Here is a 19,120-nt window from a genome sequence, read left to right as displayed (position 1 = left end):
GAAATGGGTTTGATCCCAAAAGACCTGAGAGAGAGAGAGAGAGATCATATGTGTATATATAAAGGTGTCTGTGCTCCCTGTTTAACTCCATTTGATTGAGTCCCAGTTCAAAATAATTTTACTAACACAGTTGGAGCCTATGAATCCATGCTGCTAACCGTGGAACCCTTTTGCAGCAGAACTTGTCTTCCTCAAAAGTATGATTCCATGTCCTGGGGAAGGGTGCAGCATGGGATCCAACTCATTGATTGTTGTACAGAATATCATTCTTAGCAAAGGAAAAGTTTTGTGAAAGCAACTAGGCTTTTCTGAAGAACGAAGAGTCAGTTTTGCAAAAAGAGTCCTCCCTTGTTGAGGTCATTGTTTGTTCTTGTGTCTTTGTGATCAAATATTTTATGGGTGTTGGTGCTGTAATGTCCAACAGCCTTCTGTTTCCTTCAGTCTTCATCTTCATTCATTTCCTTCTGTGAGACAAAACATATTCAAATGATGACTTTTGCAAATAAGGAATGAGGATGTTTCTCCCTGGTAGCCCCAGGTCACATGGCTGCTGTTTGGGGAACAGTTCCTGTTTACCATCTGACTCTCCAGGAATACAAGTCATGATGCCATATAATATACATGGAGTAGAATCTACCAGCACTTGAGTGACACAGCTCCTGACCTTCCAATGCTAAATTGAAAGCCACTATTGGCCATGCATCCGTATGGATGCAGAGGTGAATAGCAGTCTACACTGCAGCTTTATAGTGAAAGCCCTTTGTGCCTTGCATTTGCAATTAAGAGGCAGTGAATGCAACTTAATACTCTTGGTGCCAGTAAAGACTGCTTTGGGCCTGTGTATCAGGCTGACTGGGCTTGATGGCATTGTATGCCTCTTTAGAAAGGGATGTAGGGCAGTGGTCACATTCCTGGTGCTAATGTAGAGATGTCATTTTATCTTTTGCAAACTATATATAGTTTTCATAGTCCTTTGTTATAATCACAAGTGCTGAAAAACATTTATCTAAAAATGTTTGTGAAGTACTATACTGAAGATTGTTTTCAGTGATTCTTAAATATGAGTACACCCCACAGACGGGTACACCCCATAAGTAAGACTTCAGCATTAAATGCTTAATTTCTCATTGTATGGCCAATGCTAATTGCACAAGTGAAGCTAAGCACAACCGTATCCCCAGGTATTTTGTATTTTATGTCTCCCAGTCCTACATGAACACTAGTCTTAACAAGCCAGGCAGGTAGAACCTATAAGATTGAGTGCTGCTTTGGATTATAATACAATTCTGACTGAGCACAATGCCTAACTCATGCCCTCTTCCACAGTCCTTACTGTTCTCAGTATATGCCTAATATTCTGATACCAGGGCCTGTGGAGGGCTGTCCTCCTTGAGTGGGTATAACCAAGCATTTGGCTTTAGTCACTATAGGACAGTGCAGAGAAAGGAAGGTTTCATTAACAAATGAGGATTTATTACCTTTGTTATCTACTTGGAAATCAGATGGAAGGAGATTGTCTTGCCGGTTGCCTAGCACAAATGCCAAGAAAGAGAGGATGAGAGCATCGAGGATCCCAATAATGCAAAGGATATATGCCCAGCGTACTGTGCACACTCCTAGTGTGTATTTGTCAGTCTTCTCTCCACACATACGTTTCACCTCTGGGGAGTCCCAGCCATCTGGGTAAAGCAGGCAACCTATTGCCAGACCTGTAGCTGCAGAGGAAGATGGTTTAATTATTATACTATATGACAGTTAACACCTATTATGTGGTATGTAAGACAGGTGCCTGGTTAAGGGAGATAACTTTTATACAGAAGGGTTTGTGAATGTAATTCTAGCTGTGCTGGCAGGCCCTCAGCAATGCAAGCAGATGAGGGGGTGGATAGCAGATTGAAAGTGGAGTTTTGTGCCCATGTTTCACCAGCTTTGACAGGATGTGTTGCTGCATCTGCTGCAACTCTCCCTTCATATGTAAAAACTGATTATGGGGATGATCATCACAGGACAGCCTTCATACCCACATTTTAGCTGGACAGATAGTAATCTGAATTTGTGCAACCTCTTCCCTGCCCAAGCACACCTTGTTTTGAGCCAGTGTGTGTGTGATGTTTTCAGTGGCAGCACCTTTCCCTCAGCACCAAGTACCCACACTCTGTGCGTGCCAAAGATTAGGGAGGAGGCTGCTAGTTCAAAAGGAAGCCATTGCCTCCTTGGAATAACACTTGCTCTTCTGGAGCACAGTCTCTCATGCTTTTACTTATTCAGGCTGTTCCTGAGCATAAACTTTATGCACTAGCCATGCCTCTCTTTTTAAAAAAGTAATGGGCATGTGTAACATCTCAGAATCATAGAGTTGGAAGGGACCTCCAAAGTAATCTAGTCCAACTCCCTGCAAAATGCAGAAAATTCACAACTAACCCCCACACCCCTTATGTGACCCCTGCTCCATGCCCAGAAGATGAGAATAAAAGAGCCTGGATTGTTTGGAACCTTGCATTGCTAGAAATGGCTATATGGCATATATTAGATGTTGCCTTGGCAACCCCTGTCAGTTCTGCTATGAATATGCAACAGTAATTTTACTGCAAATGTGGCTTCCCTTGGGGCTACTCCAGTTATCCATAACAGCCCTCTCTGCCCCAAATACCTGAAATCCTGCTATGCCATACATAAACTTAGTACATCATACATTACAAAAAGACTTTGTAAGATGTGCCGTATCAGTCCCTGGAGATGCATTCACATGGAAAGCTGCGTGATCAATGCCTTGGTGGATACAACAGCATCCTCCTAGAAACAATTTCCGAACTGTCTGTATCTGGAAAATGTCCCACTGCAGAACTGCTTGAGCTATTGGTAGGATTGGTCATGGCACCTTTTTCCAACATAGGAACTGGCCCAAAGAGGAATTCAAAATACCACAGCGGAATTGTAGATGCATATTTTTAAAACACTGCATAGGATGTGCTTACAGCCTGTTTTAGTTAATTTAAGGAGTTCATCTTGTTGAGAGTTATCACTGGCTACTAAAGTGGTTCTGTTTGGGCATATTTTCACGGCAGCCCTAGCCTAGTCTCTCTCTGGTACACTGGGCATTGCAGTTCTGTAACAAGTGGCTGGGAATCTAATATTTCTTAGACATCAACTTCCAAGACTCTTTGAGAGAAGACATGAAAATTGAAGTGATATAAAATTGTAATTTAAAAACGGAATCATAGAGTTGGATGGGACCAAAAGTAAAAATCTATCATGCTTCAACATTAATCCAGCTATTAATTAAGCTTTTGCAGTTCATCATTCTATGCAATCTGAAAGGGAAGAGCAGATACTTCGTACAGAGCTATTAAAGAACAATGAGCTTAAGACAGTAAAGGATTCTAATCTCCTGTGCTGTGCATTAATGTGATGACCCATTGCATAGAGATCCCTGTGTTTCTCTGACCCAAGGGATATAACCTTGGTAATGTGCCTGCCACCACTTACAGTTGAACCTAAAAGCTATCAAAGCTAAACTGCTCCAACTCAGCTTCTGGATTTTATCTGTGTGAGTTAGTTCCCTACCTGCCTTTTCCTTGTTTATATGAAAGCATGTATTGGGATGTTTGTGCATGGGGAAGCTAATCTAGAAGTCCTCTACCAGTCAAAACTAGTGGGGTAGTATAGATACTTTGGACAATGCTATAAAGATTTAACTCTACAGAATTACAGAAAACAAAACACGTTTTTTTTACCTGACTAAGCACAATCTTCAGGCATCTCTCCACCTGAGACAGAGAGATCAGGCACACCACATCCCAGCAAGGCTTCTGGACTTGGCAAAACATGACAAAGGCGTACACCTTTTTGGCCTCTATTTCTGGAATATTAATGGACTGGCAATTTCCTTTTTGCACTCATCAGAGAGTGGGGTGCCACTCAAACTCCCACCAAAGAAGGATTTAATCAAACATTTCCCTTTAGAATCCTAAATGGTGTGGTGTATAAGCAGTATACAAAGTGGAATGGATAAGTGTTAAGACTGAAAATATTTCATTGATACCCCCACTAATCGGACAAAGTATTGTGACAGGTGACTAAGATACAACATCTGTTTGTTGTGCTCTCTCTTCCCTCTGAGATATATATGTGTGTTACGTCCATCTCAGTGAAATGGCATTTTATGCCATGCTGCAAACTAAACAGGACAGATCTGTTTCTTTCATAACGCATACAGATCTGTCCATAACAAAGATCACATCCAAAAAAGTCAAAATGAAAACAAAGTAGTCATTGCTCAATATTCGTGTAGGGGCAGATAGATGCAACCCAGTTCTGAATGGAACTTCTAAGTGCTTCTGGAGTAATCCCATCATTACTGATAAGCAGGTAGAAGGAAAAATCAGTAAGAAACTGTTAATCTACATTCTCAATACTGTTTTGGTGACATACAGCAATTGATGCCTTAAAACAGCCACATTTATAGTTATTTAAGCTTAATATACTACAGGCTGGTGCATTGTGACTGTAGCCTCTGCTGCAGAGCCATAGTTCATGCTTATTAAAAAGTTGCTGCCCTCTTTCTGTCTTCTTTTCTTGCAGACACAATTGATCTCTAACTCTAGAAACTGCAATAGCTTAGAACATATTGTCGAAGGCTTTCACGGCCGGAGAACGATGGTTGTTGGGGGTTTTCCGGGCTGTATTGCCGTGGTCTTGGCATTGTAGTTCCTGACGTTTCGCCAGCAGCTGTGGCTGGCATCTTCAGAGGTGTAGCACCAAAAGACAGAGATCTCTCAGTGTCACAGTGTGGAAAAGATGTAGGTCATTTGTATCTACTCAGGAGGGGTGGGGTTGAGCTGAGTCATTCTGTAAGAGTTTCCCAGGGTGTGGAATGCTAATGGCGGGAGGCTTCACTGTATCCTGAGGAGGTTCTTTTTGCATATGGATTGGTGTTTGATGTGCTAATCTTCTCTGCAGGGCTATTGTCGGGTGTGGAGTGTTTTGTTGGCCTGGTGTTTTTCAGAACTGGAGCCCATGCTCTGTTCATTCTTAAGGTTTCTTCTTTCCTGTTGAAGTTTTGCTTATGCTTGTGAATTTCAATGGCTTCCCTGTGCAGTCTGACAAAGTAGTTGGAAGTGTTGTCCAGTATTTTGGTGTCCTGGAATAAGATACTGTGCCCTGTTTGAGTTAGGCTATGTTCAGCCACTGCTGATTTTTCAGGCTGTCCAAGTCTGCAGTGTCTTTCATGTTCTTTTATTCTTGTCTGGATGCTACGCTTTGTGGTCCCGATGTAAACTTGTCCACAGCTGCAGGGTATACGGTATACTCCTGCAGAGGTGAGGGGGTCTCTGCTGTCTTTTGCTGATCGTAGCATCTGTTGTATTTTTCGGGTGGGTCTGAATACTGCTTGAAGGTTATGCTTTTTCATAAGCTTTCCCATCTGATCAGTAATTCCTTTGATATATGGCAAAAACACTTTTCCTGTAGGTGACTGTTTTTCCTTGGTTGTTTGATTCATCCTGGGTTTGATTGCTCTTCGGATTTCATTTCTGGAGTAGCCATTTGCCTGAAGTGCGTGGTTTAGATGATTAATTTCCTCATTGAGAAAGCGCGGCTCACATATCCGTCTTGCACGATCCACTAATGTTTTCATTATGCAAGACTGAAGCACAGCCACCTAGACTATATGGACTCCCCAAAATACATAAAGATTCAGTCCCACTCCGACCCATTGTGAGTGCCATTGGTTCACCGACATATGAATTAGCTAGACATTTGGCAGATCTCCTGCAGGACCACATCGGGAAAACCTCGTCTTACATCAAAGATTCAGCAGATTTCATCAACAAAATCAGTTCTCTGAAACTCAATCCACAAGACATACTTGTCAGTTTTGATGTTGTATCCCTGTTTACCAAGGTTCCAGTAAAAGACACTATTGCACTGATTAATCAGATTTTCCCAGAGGATGTAACAGCCTTATTCCATCATTGTCTGACAACCAGTTACTTCCAATGGGACAACGAATTCTATGAACAGATGGATGGGGTGGCCATGGGGAGCCCACTCAGCCCAGTTATAGCAAACTTCTACATGGAACATTTTGAAAAAACAGCTCTAGAATCAGCACCCCACAAACCCAGTGTATGGTTCCGGTTTGTGGATGATACATTCATCATTTGGAGCCATGGGGAGGAAGAATTGATGGAGTTTTTGAATCATCTCAACAACATCCACCTGAACATACAATTCACAATGGAGAAAGAAAGTGAGGGAAAACTCTCATTCCTGGATACCTTGGTCATCCGCAAAGCAAACTTTCAGTTAGGTCACAAGGTCTACAGGAAACCAACTCACACTGATCGGTACTTACACAAAAACTCCAATCACCACCCCCGACAGAAAAGAGGCATAATGAAAACATTAGTGGATCGTGCAAGACGGATATGTGAGCCGCGCTTTCTCAATGAGGAAATTAATCATCTAAACCACGCACTTCAGGCAAATGGCTACTCCAGAAATGAAATCCGAAGAGCAATCAAACCCAGGATGAATCAAACAACCAAGGAAAAACAGTCACCTACAGGAAAAGTGTTTTTGCCATATATCAAAGGAATTACTGATCAGATGGGAAAGCTTATGAAAAAGCATAACCTTCAAGCAGTATTCAGACCCACCCGAAAAATACAACAGATGCTACGATCAGCAAAAGACAGCAGAGACCCCCTCACCTCTGCAGGAGTATACCGTATACCCTGCAGCTGTGGACAAGTTTACATCGGGACCACAAAGCGTAGCATCCAGACAAGAATAAAAGAACATGAAAGACACTGCAGACTTGGACAGCCTGAAAAATCAGCAGTGGCTGAACATAGCCTAACTCAAACAGGGCACAGTATCTTATTCCAGGACACCAAAATACTGGACAACACTTCCAACTACTTTGTCAGACTGCACAGGGAAGCCATTGAAATTCACAAGCATAAGCAAAACTTCAACAGGAAAGAAGAAACCTTAAGAATGAACAGAGCATGGGCTCCAGTTCTGAAAAACACCAGGCCAACAAAACACTCCACACCCGACAATAGCCCTGCAGAGAAGATTAGCACATCAAACACCAATCCATATGCAAAAAGAACCTCCTCAGGATACAGTGAAGCCTCCCGCCATTAGCATTCCACACCCTGGGAAACTCTTACAGAATGACTCAGCTCAACCCCACCCCTCCTGAGTAGATACAAATGACCTACATCTTTTCCACACTGTGACACTGAGAGATCTCTGTCTTTTGGTGCTACACCTCTGAAGATGCCAGCCACAGCTGCTGGCGAAACGTCAGGAACTACAATGCCAAGACCACGGCAATACAGCCCGGAAAACCCCCAACAACCAGCTTAGAACATAGTCTGCCTCAACATATGATTATAGCTTTGTTAGCACTTTGCTTGGAATGGTCTTTTTAAAGTGTCACAGTGTGAAATGAGAAGAGAAACGGAGATGTTCATTTGAGTAACTTGACAAAATCTCTGTCTCCTGTTTTATATCTCTTAGCTATTGTCCCTGCTGGAACTAGCAGATGTAGAGATATTAAAGCAAGGAAACAACTTGCCATTATATGATTTTCTCTTTCAGACCACAGTGAAATATAAATGCTCTCTATTTTGCAGTCAGAGCCCCATCCTTCAGCCACAAAACTCCAGCAGTTCTGGTTATTGTGATCTGGTTATAGTAAGCAGGCCTACCCTCATGCTCCTTTGGGCTCAGTGGGTTCATATGTAAAATTAAGAATCAAAACAAAGACAAACAGTCTTGTTAACCTCCTATATTAATGGTAATCAGCTTCATCAAGGGCATTTTTTTGCATCTTTCTGAGACTAACATGACAACAGCTTTGGGGAGCAAGTTATTAAATATAGCGCTTTTGTGTTATATTTGGTCCCCAAAGATGGATTATTGTAGTTCATCTAAATGGGAGAAATCTCTTTAAAACATCTCCATTTGGTTGATGATTTTGATCTGTACTTCTCTGTGATGATCTTCATTCCTTGTCTTTTTTCACTAGTTACCCTAGCTACTCCCGCCCCCACCCCCACAGCCAGAAACAGTACATACTAGGTTCACAGGGCTGTAACTAGTCCAAGCTCCGAAGGGGCAGTAATAGGAATCCATCAAGCCAATCAAAGGAGAGTCTTCTAGACCAAAAGAGAACTGCAGAATAAAACAAATAACTGACAAGAACAAGGTTAACTTCCTAAACTTGAGGACTGTACAATTAATTGGTTTAGGGCATGTTGGTGGTGTAGCAGGGATAAATAAATACCACTGGTTTTTTTAGAAGTTTGCTGAGTGGGTGATTCCTTTTGATATTTATACCTTGCCTTTCTCCCAAATACAATCCCAAAGTAGTTTACATCATCATTCTCCCCTCCTCTGTTTTAATCCTCACAACCCCCTTGTGAGGTAGGTTAGGCTGAGTATGTGTAACTGGCCTAAGCAAGCTTCCATGACTGAGTTCGGATTCAATTCAGGGTATCCAAAATTGCATACCAGCACCCTAAACAATATATCATGCTGACTCTCAGCTCTGGCTCAGTCATTCCTTTCTGCAAATGTTCACTTAGTTTTTTTGGAAGTGATGTCTCTGGCCCCCAGCAATGACTAGATATGTGCTTTTGTCCAAGGTTTGGGTTTTGAGAGTTAACCAGCTAGTAAACAGTCATCCAGTATTTTCAGCAGTATCCATGGAATTCCTTAGGTGACTTCAGTATGATTCACTATTCCAAGAGCTACACTGATGGTAGCCTGGAAAGGAAGTATTTATTCAAGACTCCTGGGCCTTGTAGAAAAACTAATTTGAGGGAGATGGCACCTGGAGTGTACTTGTTAGCCTCTCTGTAACACAATATTTGCTATGCATCATGCAACAAGCTCTCTTTCACCAGATGCTAATTACACCGTTTCAGGTTACAAGCATCCACCTAACCCCAGCATACAAGTTTGCTTGCACAACTGCAAGAATTGTTATGTGATAGAATAAACCACTTCTTACCAAAATAAGATCACAGCTTCTCATAGACTCACACCCCTTCCTGCCCAGCTTGAATTATTTTTGTGTCTTTATGGAACTCTCTTGTCTGCCTGCCCAAGCTTACAATTTTGCTACTTGCTGCTCATGTGATCATTTATATCAGGGTGAAAAGAGCCGAGTCGAGTTCCTGATCTTGCCAGGCATTCTTGATTCCGCTGACTTCAGCCTCTAAATTATACTTGGAAAGTGTTTTTAAAAGTGGCCTAAGTGGAAAAGGGGTTTCTCCCCCCCCCAAAGGAAAAAAAAACCCTTTGCATAATCCGGTCCTAATTTCTAGAATGGGATTGCACGGGGGGGGGGAGCTTTACCTGTCTGCTGTCTGTCACATGCAAAGCAGTTAGTGTGCTTAGTCACCATTACCTTGCCCTGATATACAGGTAAGGAAAGGGAAAGGGAACCTCTGGGCTGCAGACAAACCCTTTTAACTTAATGAGATAAATCCTTTATTTCATTAGAGGCAGATTGGCTAAAGATAAACAGGGAGAGACCATGTAATAATCTATATCTCGTTAATATGTCTATCAAATAGCACAAAAAAAACCACGGCAATACCAGTCCCTCCTAGTTTGAAGGGAGAAGAAAAAGGGAAAGAATGGTAGAAAACTGGGGGGAGGGGAAATAGAAGAGATCAAGAAGTTAGGCTCCTTTAGACATATTGGTTTTCCCTTTTATATTTATGGTAGTAAAATCTGTAAGACTAATGTAGAATTCCTAGTTACATTACAATCAGGAAACAAAGACCCACACAACTAATTTAATACACCCAGGGAAATTCTGGCCAGAACGCTTTCTGTGCCACATGACAAACAAATTTTGAAATGTAGGGAGGGTCCAAGCAGTTTTGATATTTATGCAATGGGAGGGGGACCAAAGTACCTATTGTGCAAAGGAAAAAGGACAAAAATCTGTCTTTAAAAAGTCCCCCTTTGGGCTTCAACTTTGACCAGGCATTACCCATAATTTTTTAATTATAAGTCTTTGTTGTGGAAACTATTGGAAGTATTTAAGAAAGAATGCTGAATTTCCTAGGCTGCTGAATTCTGTGGTTCATATCACATTTGGTGGCTTTCCTCTGCTTTCAAGAAATCATCTACCCACAGCCCATCTTACACTGATCATCTGCTCCTTATAGCTTGGGCAGTGAGAGCTATTTGGAGATCTTTTCAATCCTCTTACCCTAAGCTTCATTTGTCCTTTTGAACCAGCTGGACTTACAGTGGATAGACACTCATGCATCTGATTAAGTGAGCTCTGACTCATGAAAGTGTATGCTGGAATAATTTTGTTGTAGTAAAGTTAAACAGGAGTCCAGTAGCAATTAAAGACTAACACAGTTCTTGGATTATTCTATTTCTGATTTGTTTAAAATGCTAAGTCAATGCTGCTGCAGTTTCATTTTCAGTTTATATTGACAGTGGTTTGCCCCATTCCCCCACACACACACACACACACCAATGCTGGCAACATAAGAAGGCAGTCGCCTTTCTCCTTGACATGAATAACTGAAGTGGCTTTAGGTGTCTCTGTTGGATTTCAACATCACCTCCCTGTGGAGCACACTGGCTCCCCAGGTATACCCAGAACTTCAAAAACTGCACAAGCTCATTGCTGTGCCCTGTCTTAGAATTTTGCTACTATGTACAGGGCATAGACAGTTACTCTACTACCAACTTAAACAGAATATCTTAGGCAAAGTGGAAAGTTGCCACAGAGTACATGCCCTAATTTAAATGTTTGGGTTTTTTTACATAAACCAGAGTCATATAGGTTAAGCACTATGCCATCACATGCATTAAATAATGCAACTGATTTGTCTTTCAGGAGAAAAAATACCTAACTGCACACACCCAAAATGAATTTCCCATTTTGAAATGAATTGTCTAATAAGTTGAAATGTTTTCAAACTGGGTTTCATATGGCTTCCTGCCTGTCCCTGTGGAGTTCTTTCCACTGTTTAGATGCTTGATAATATCATCTGTTTATCTTAATCTCATCCCTATATTTAAAAACATCTAACTAATTTTCTTCCTCTCTTTCTATGTTAGTTCTTCTGAAGTACCTAAAACATACTAATTCTCTCTTAGCAATCTATACCAATCGACTACCCTTTAATCTTGCCCTTCCCCCAAGTAACTCAGGGGCACACCCTTGGTTCTAAATGGTTGGAGAGAGTATGGCAGGCCCAAGTTCACTCAGCGAGCTGCTTAGCAGAGTGGAGATTTGAACCTGGGTGCCCCAGATCTTACAGCAACATTTTGACCACTGCATCACTCTGGATGTACCATACACACCACTAATTTCTGTTTGGTTGGCCTATATCGTATTAAGCCAATTCTGAATGAGACAGATAATAGATGATAGAGTAAGGTCCAAAGGCACATGATAAAGCAACCTTGCTGAATATAAGCAGGTCTGAGTTTGATCTATGTCTAAATGGAATATCTCCTGGGAACTTTGTGTATTCTGCTTTGAGTGTCATGGTAGAAATCAAGTATGATATAGGTATAATAAATATCTCTCCTAAACAATTCTTTTACTTAATATTGATAAATAGGGCACTCCATTCTTGTATTAGATTCACAGTATTAATATGTGTTCTATTTTTTCCTTAGCGGATTGACTCTGTAGCTATATATTGCCCATTTTAGCTTTTTAATTTCTTCCTTTCTCTCATTTACATGACTAGAGCTGAAATGCTGTGCAATGAATACGGTGAGTGCACCAGGTGCACCTGAACATTATTTATTGAACCGAAAGACAGTTCTTAGACTCTGATCGCTTGATATTCTCATTGCTGATGTAGTTGTTTTTCTCATCTTCCCCCTGTCCCAGCTTTACTTTTAGTAATTGGAAACTGCTTCAGACTGGGGCGTATTATCTTTCAATATCTGTTTTGTGTGTCTGCTATTTAAAACGTTTCACAGCTGGGCCACTGTGGAGTGCCAATAGTTCTCTGTGTATTCCAGCTCTCCTCTTTTCTTGTTAGGCATCAAATTTCTCACTCAATTTCTTATTTCTGTCCCTATTTTTAAAAAGTTTCTGTATAGCCTCAAAATGTTCTGGCTGCTGATAGCCAGCTCCTTAAAACAAACCACCTCATCATTTCTTCCTTACCTGTTTTCTCCCTTCATTCCTTTGATTCTGTTTTAAAATAATTGATTCCCTCATCTGTAACTGGAATGGCTTAGCATGTTCCATAATATGACGAGTATTAGAGTTTTTGGGCACGTAATACAGCAAGCAGGTCTGGATCTGGCATACGAGAACTTGTGCGAATCCTGTTTAGCATGTCAATATGGCAGAAAAATGAGATATAATTGTAATAAAGAAAGTACATGTTCTGAGGGGATGCAATAGAAGGCAGTGATTTGTTTGGGTTTTTCAAAAGTTCCATATTCAAGCACTATTGCATAATTCTTCTCATATCCTCTTCTCCCTTGAGTTCCTTATCTGTTTAGATTGTGAGATGCCTAGGCATGGATTTATTGTTGTTTTTTAATTTTACTTTCTTTTATGTTTGTGTAGAGCCTTAGACACAGACAATCAAACACTCTGTAGCCAACACCATGGGCCAAGAACAGCTTGCTACAAGTTATTATTGTCATTTTTTATTGTCATTAGAATATGATTTCAGGACAAAGTATTAATCACTTTCTCTAGGGAATTTAGGCCAATGTTTAACAACTTGAATACACAGGAACATTGCAACCCCTTTATCACACTTTTTTCTTTTATAATGTCTTTAGAGGGAGTCTCAAGAGAAAACTTAATTATTCTATGCGTGGCCTTATACTGCTAATGAATTTCCAGCTAGAGTGACCACTGGGAAATTTATTTAACCTTTATACAAGTGATCTTTACAGAGCAGATCTGGAGAATACAGCAGGGGGATAGGTATGATGTTGGATGTTTGTATTGTCCCTGCTTGCCACAAAGGAAGTGGCAGGTTTGGCCTTAAACATTAGTTTGTTTCCACCAGCATCAGTCCCCAAGCAATGGTTGGGATGGTTTTCCACTTCATTTCTCATACCTCCAGGGGGTTTCTGATAATCATGGGGACCTTAGTGAGCTCCCTAGGCCTGTGGTAATTATAATTTAAGGGTTACTCTTAGGTAGGTGTTATAACCCCTCCCCTAGGTTCTCTCTGTGCAACTCACCAGCTGCCAGCTGCATCCAAGCACACACCTTGTAGACAGTGGCTGCATTACAGAAGAAGAACATGCTGAAGCAGAGGATGCAGCCAATTATCAGGAATGTGGAGATGCCCACAAAAAACATGGCTGTTTTGAAGGCACTTGAGGGGATGGTGCCAAAGTCCAGAGGACTGCCCTTGCAGATGAGCTCTCCTGTAAGGGCATTGCCAATGCAATAGGAATAGAGGCCAAAGTAGCCGGCTTGTGGTGTATCAATGCTGTCTCCAATCCAATAGGGCTGAATGAAAGTCACCATCATGATCACAGCAAAACAAAGGGTGAAGAGTGCCCATAAGATCCCCATGGCCCGCGCATTCCTCACATAGTTAGTGTGGTAGATTTTTGCCGCCTCCTGTGCTGGGAGCATCTTCGCCATGATGTCACTGAGGTCAAGCTGTCTCTTCTAGGGAAAGTGATGAGGCTCAGCATGGAGCACAAGCAGTAGGAGTTCATAAGCAGTGAGTAGAATGCAAGCTTTCCACTGCTCTGGGGAAAACACTGAAGAGCAGGAGGGATTCTGTACTCCACATTTAGCTTATTAGCAGATGTATCCGATGTAACAGGAAGCGGTTCCAGACACTGAGACCTGCCTCGGGCTCAACTGCTGGCTCTTCAGAATACTGCTCCGTTTGCATTCTGATCTGGTCCTTGAGGGGCCGTCAGCGCCCGGAGGGGGCTTATCCGTGGCTCCTCCTCCCAGATACTGGCGCTTGCCGTGTAGCCGCCGCCGCCTCCGCCTTCTCGAGGTGAAGCCGCTCCTGATTCGTTATGGGCATTGATCCCTTCACCATGGTAAGAGGCTACGTTAGAGAACAGCGACCTCCTGTATCTATTTCAGCACCGCGGACAGCAGCTGGGCAAGAAACCGAGATCTGAGACTAAAGGAGGGGGAGGAGGCGGGCGGAGAGGGTGGAGGCTGTTTCCGTTACCGGGGGGGGGGAGTGCGTTAGAGGGCAGGCGGGAACTGCCCGGGGCGGGGGGTGGGATAGATGGGGAAAGGGACTTATTGGAGTCCAGTTAAGCGTGTTGCAAGAACTACTGCCGTTCCCAGATTTTTTTTCCTGGACTGAAAAATCTTGCGGATTATCAGTCCAAACAGGCCCGCAAGAATAAATTCACGTTACCGTTTTAGCATGTCAAGCTTTTCAGTATTTTGGAACGTTTTTAGTGCCTTCAAAACGCCCCATGTTCATTAGTCTCAGCAATAATTACAACAACGTTTATCATTTCAGAGCACTTTCCCAAAATTCTACCACACTCCTGGGCACCCCATCCACCTGGCCAGTTTGTTATGTAATGGAGACAGCTCATCAAAGCAAGGATTCCATCTTGCTATCACCTGCTTAACGTCATAGAACAAAGTCTGACAAATTGGTCCATCTAGCTCAGCAGCTTCCAGAATCTCAGACAGAGAAAGGTCTTTCCCAGCATCTGCTACCCAAGATCGTGTTAACTGGAGTTGTCAATGATTGAACCTCAGACCTTCAGCATGCAAAGAACGTGCTTTACCACAGAACCATTCCCCCTCCTCAAGGCAAGGGCAACTGATTAAACAGTACAAGCCAAAGCCTTACTCTGTTTTGATCTCTAAGTGCATTGGGAAATTCCACATCTGTTCAACCCCTGACCAGGAGTTCCTGGTTATTTTTACCTAAGAAGTGATCCAAGGAACAGGTGATCTGATCTGGAAAGAAACACACACACACACCCTCAAATGGTATAGATGTGCTTCACCTAACTGCTAGTGGAATAACTATTATCTAACAGCATCTAATTAGGAAGGGAATTTGCTTTCTGTTCTTGTGTCAAAAGTGAGCATATTTCACTCCAATCATTTCCAAGTAGCTTTTTTATTTACATTCCATTGCCATCAAAGAAGACATTTTTTACAGCAGAGACATACATAACAAAACGTGTAGTTTGCAGAGGAACAAAACCAATAGAGCGGATTTCCCAGGATTCCTTCTCCGCATTGAAGAAACTCAAATCTGGAGAGAAGTCACAATATTCAGGCCAAAATGAGAATGTGGGGTTTCAGAGTAGAGGACACAACACAGGCTTTACACACAGGTTCAGCTTCAAATTCTTCCACTCAAAAGGATCTCGGGCAGTTGAGTTGGGAACCACTCTGCCCAAGTTCCTGGAGAGATGCTTCCTAGCATAGTAGACAATAAAAGAATAGATGGTTCAATGGTCTGAAGCCATATAAGACTATCTCGTATTTTCATTGAATAGATAGTGCTATTTAGAATGGAGGTTCTAGCCTTCATCCATAGATTTTCATTAACTGAGTTGTTCCAAAGGCAGCAATAATTCTTTTTTACTTGTACTTGCGTGCAATGTTGGCAGTCAGGTGTTCAACCAGCCAAATAAAAGACACACATCAGCAGCTGAGCATTGCCAACTCCAGAAATGAAAGAAAAAGTGAAGAAACAGCAAGAGCTAATACTTCTTATCAATTCTATTTAAAAAACTGGGTGGGTTCTAGTTTCATGCAACTGGTACATGCCCAGAGCACTGTGCTGTTGCCAGTTGTTTTACATCCACAGCAACGGCAAAGCAGGGATCATTGGCCCAGATGTATGCCATGCTGGCATGCTGCTGCTGCTGCTGCTGCAGGAATTAGGGGTGTGCAGTTAGAAATGTTCAAGTCAAAATCCAACCCAATGTTCACGCATAAATATAATAAGCATTCTGAATCCAAACAGGATTATTTTGGGGGTGATGAGAAACCTCGTAGTTTGAGCTATTCTGGCCCTTCACTGACTGGTCTGAAATAGCCTGGGTAGTGGGAGGACAGCCTGTGAGAGAGATGTTCCTGACAGATTCTTCCCAACCAGAACAGGTAGCCCATCTTCCCATCGGAAAAATCACTCTGGCTTGCATTTATATATACAGCATTTCCATGTTTTGCCAATACCCATAGTGTCTCATTAGCTCTGGGAAGGTTTTCTTATTCTACATAAACACCCATCATGTTTTCATGAGCAATTTTGTTACCTGGGGCTGTACCTGCCAGGCAGGAGCAGGCACACTGCTTGCAGACCTTGTAAGGCAAGGCAGAGGAGGAAGGATAGAAATGGAGTCTAAGCCTCAGGCTTCGTTTGCCCTGCCCTGTGATAGCAAGCCCACCTGTCGCACAGGAAAGAAGCAAAGGGTTGATTTTGCTCATGCCGATAGGTGAAAAGCACCCTGCTCACTCTGTAGACTTGGAGGGGACCGAGCTGTGTTTCCCATTGAAATCAGTACAAATGACTGTCAGAATGATTTCCTTATAAAACTAGCTTTGAATTCACCATTAAAGAATCCAGTTCAGGGGCTTATTGTTATTTGTTATTATAGTCCCTCTTTCTCACTGAGACTCAAAGCAGATTACACAGGAGTACATCCTGCAAATCCATTATGGTGCTGATGATGCTTTCTTCCAATGCAAGAAGCCTTCCGCCAGCAGAAGACCATCTTACATCAGTGGAAGGCTAGTGGAACATGTTCATGGTGGGCTCAAACCCCATTTCTAAAATGCCAAATGCCCAAAATCGTTTTGCACATCCCTGCATGATTGGCATGTGATGCGTGCCATGTGATATCCCACAAAAGTGATGCAGTTTCTTTTTTGTTTCTGTATGCCCAGCTCCACTTTTAATTGGGCCTCAAGTCAAGGCTTGAGAAACATTACTTGGTTTGTAGTATTTCCTCCTAAGATTGATAGTTTCTAAAATGGCATCTGGCTGGGTTATATTGGGAGTTTTAAATCAAACCTGAAAGACCTATGCATTGAATGTCAGAAAACCCAAGTTCACCTGAAAATGAGCACCAAGATACTACCAAGGAGCTACCAAGTCCTTACAATGAAACTCTTCAGGCCACAAGGAGTATCCAGCCAACTCCTCTCACTGATCATCTGCAGCTGGCCTTGTATACCACACAGTTCATGGTGTTACTGAGATACACTCATGTCCTAAGAAATTTCCAATGAGCTGCACCTGTTATTTGTCAAAGTGGTCTCATATCTCTAGCTGTCTGAGTAACACCTCTGGAAAAGAGTGAGAATTTAACACTTGTTGTTATACTCTGCCCACTTTTCATGATGTGGAAAGCCCTACTAGACTTGCTGGATGAAAACACCATGACATGATTAAGGGAGAAAGATTCTAAATCCTCCAGTACATTTTGTTGTTTTGCCTTAGAGCTAAGTAACCCTTTCCTCTGAAAGTATAAGTCCCTCGAACCCAGAAGATAGCAGAGGGCTTGTAATGCACTCAGAATGAATCTTTGAGCTCTTCCCAAAGTTACAAAGATACAGCTTAAACAAAAGGACCAATACAACGGAGTCACAGCTCCTTTGTATTAACACACACATGAGATCACAAGTCAAACCTTTAACAGCTGCAAATAGTGCTAAAATGAATAGGAGGCATGTTAACTTCCATGCCTCTTCCTGAGGAAGCTACATTGAGTTGTCAGGAAATGTGACATCTTGGACCAGAACATGGTAGTCAATATGCCCATGGGAGTGATGGGGGACTAGATGGTAGAATTTTGGAATTGGACTTCTGGAGGAGAGAATGAAGAAGCTGAGTCAGCCTGCATAGATTTGTGCTGGAGACAGATGCTGGGAGCTACAATCTGCTTTGTCTTGCAGTATCTCCCTCCTCCCATCATGGTGCTTGATATTCCATGGCTAGCAGATTTCTCTACAAAGGTTCAGAGAACTTTCACATTTGGAAACGTTTCTGCTATTGTATGGAAATATTCTCTTCAATGGATGTAGCTTAACATAGCACACATAGTCTCTTGGGGAAGTTGGGGTAATTTACAGGATATTAGGACACACCTCTAGTAGAGTTTTCCTGATACTTTGTGTGTCTGAATTGGCCAAGCTATAGAATTTCCCCATTCAGCAACTGAAATATCAGAAAGGAGAAGTTACTTTCAGCAGCATTCCACTGATGTTGTTGTTGGGACTTGGGCTACAGGCTGCATGCATGGAAACAGTTTCACCTGGAAGTGACATCATTGTGTAGGTGCTGGGAGCCTAAAGGTGAGTGTTGTGTCACCCCCTCCCTCCCTCGGAGGCCCATTCCTTCCCATTTCCCCCTGACAACCAGGTGAGTGGTGGGGGGGGGGAGCCAGGGATTCCCATTCACCAGGGGACTGGCAACCCTAGGCTGCCCCCACCTGCAGTAGCTATTTTGTGGATAGCTGTGCCTTATGTTGCAGCCATTTTGTGGTTGCACCCACTACCTGCTGTCCATGGCCTAAACGTTTTGGGGGGTCTGGTACAAACTGGTAAAATGGCCACCCATCCAACACCTAGGGTTGCCAAATTTTGATTGGGAAATTCCTGGAGTTTTGATGGTGGAGGCTGGGCTGGGGAGATCAGGGTTTTGGGGAAAGGAGGGATCTCAGTGAATATAATGCCATAGAACCCACCGTCCAAAACAGCCTTTTTCTCCAGAGAAACTGATCTCTGTCATCTAGAGATCAGTTGTAATTCTGAGAAATCTCCAGGCTCCACCTGGATGTTACTAGCACACAGGGCAATTATGGGTTAACAGCAGCCAACAAAGATCTTAATCCCCGTAATTAACACAATACACATTAACTTTCTCTCAACAAATGTTAACATTTGTTAAGAGAAAGTTAGTGTATTGTGTTAATTATTGGGATTAAGATCTTTTGTTGTCCACCTGGATGTTGGCAAGCCAATTTTTAATAAAAATAATGCCCAGCCTTAAAGTCCTACAAGTTTGCTAACTATTTTGTAGCTTTTTGATCACTAAAAACAGATATATCCTGCCAATGTCTTTTAAAAAAAATTCCAAAGGACCAATGTGGATACAAAGACTGGGCCAAT

The 19,120-nt window shown here is 42.3% G+C and overlaps 1 protein-coding gene across 1 annotated transcript; it reads right to left on the bottom strand.

The window, feature by feature from the left end:
• Positions 1-1,338: 1,338 nt before the first annotated feature.
• LHFPL5 (LHFPL tetraspan subfamily member 5) lies at positions 1,339-13,639 on the bottom strand. The gene is made up of 3 exons (XM_054980413.1): positions 13,228-13,639; positions 1,653-1,715; positions 1,339-1,529 (listed from the first exon to the last, which is right to left on the bottom strand). Exons 1-3 carry the CDS (start codon positions 13,637-13,639, stop codon positions 1,339-1,341), a joined length of 666 nt encoding a protein of 221 aa, XP_054836388.1.
• Between the last annotated feature and the right edge of the window lie 5,481 nt (positions 13,640-19,120).

Source organism: Eublepharis macularius, chromosome 5 (genome assembly GCF_028583425.1).
Source record: "Eublepharis macularius isolate TG4126 chromosome 5, MPM_Emac_v1.0, whole genome shotgun sequence".
Lineage (NCBI taxonomy): Eukaryota > Metazoa > Chordata > Lepidosauria > Squamata > Eublepharidae > Eublepharis > Eublepharis macularius.
The sequence above is the reverse complement of the archived record's forward strand: the minus strand, read 5'-3'. Positions and strand labels throughout refer to the sequence as shown.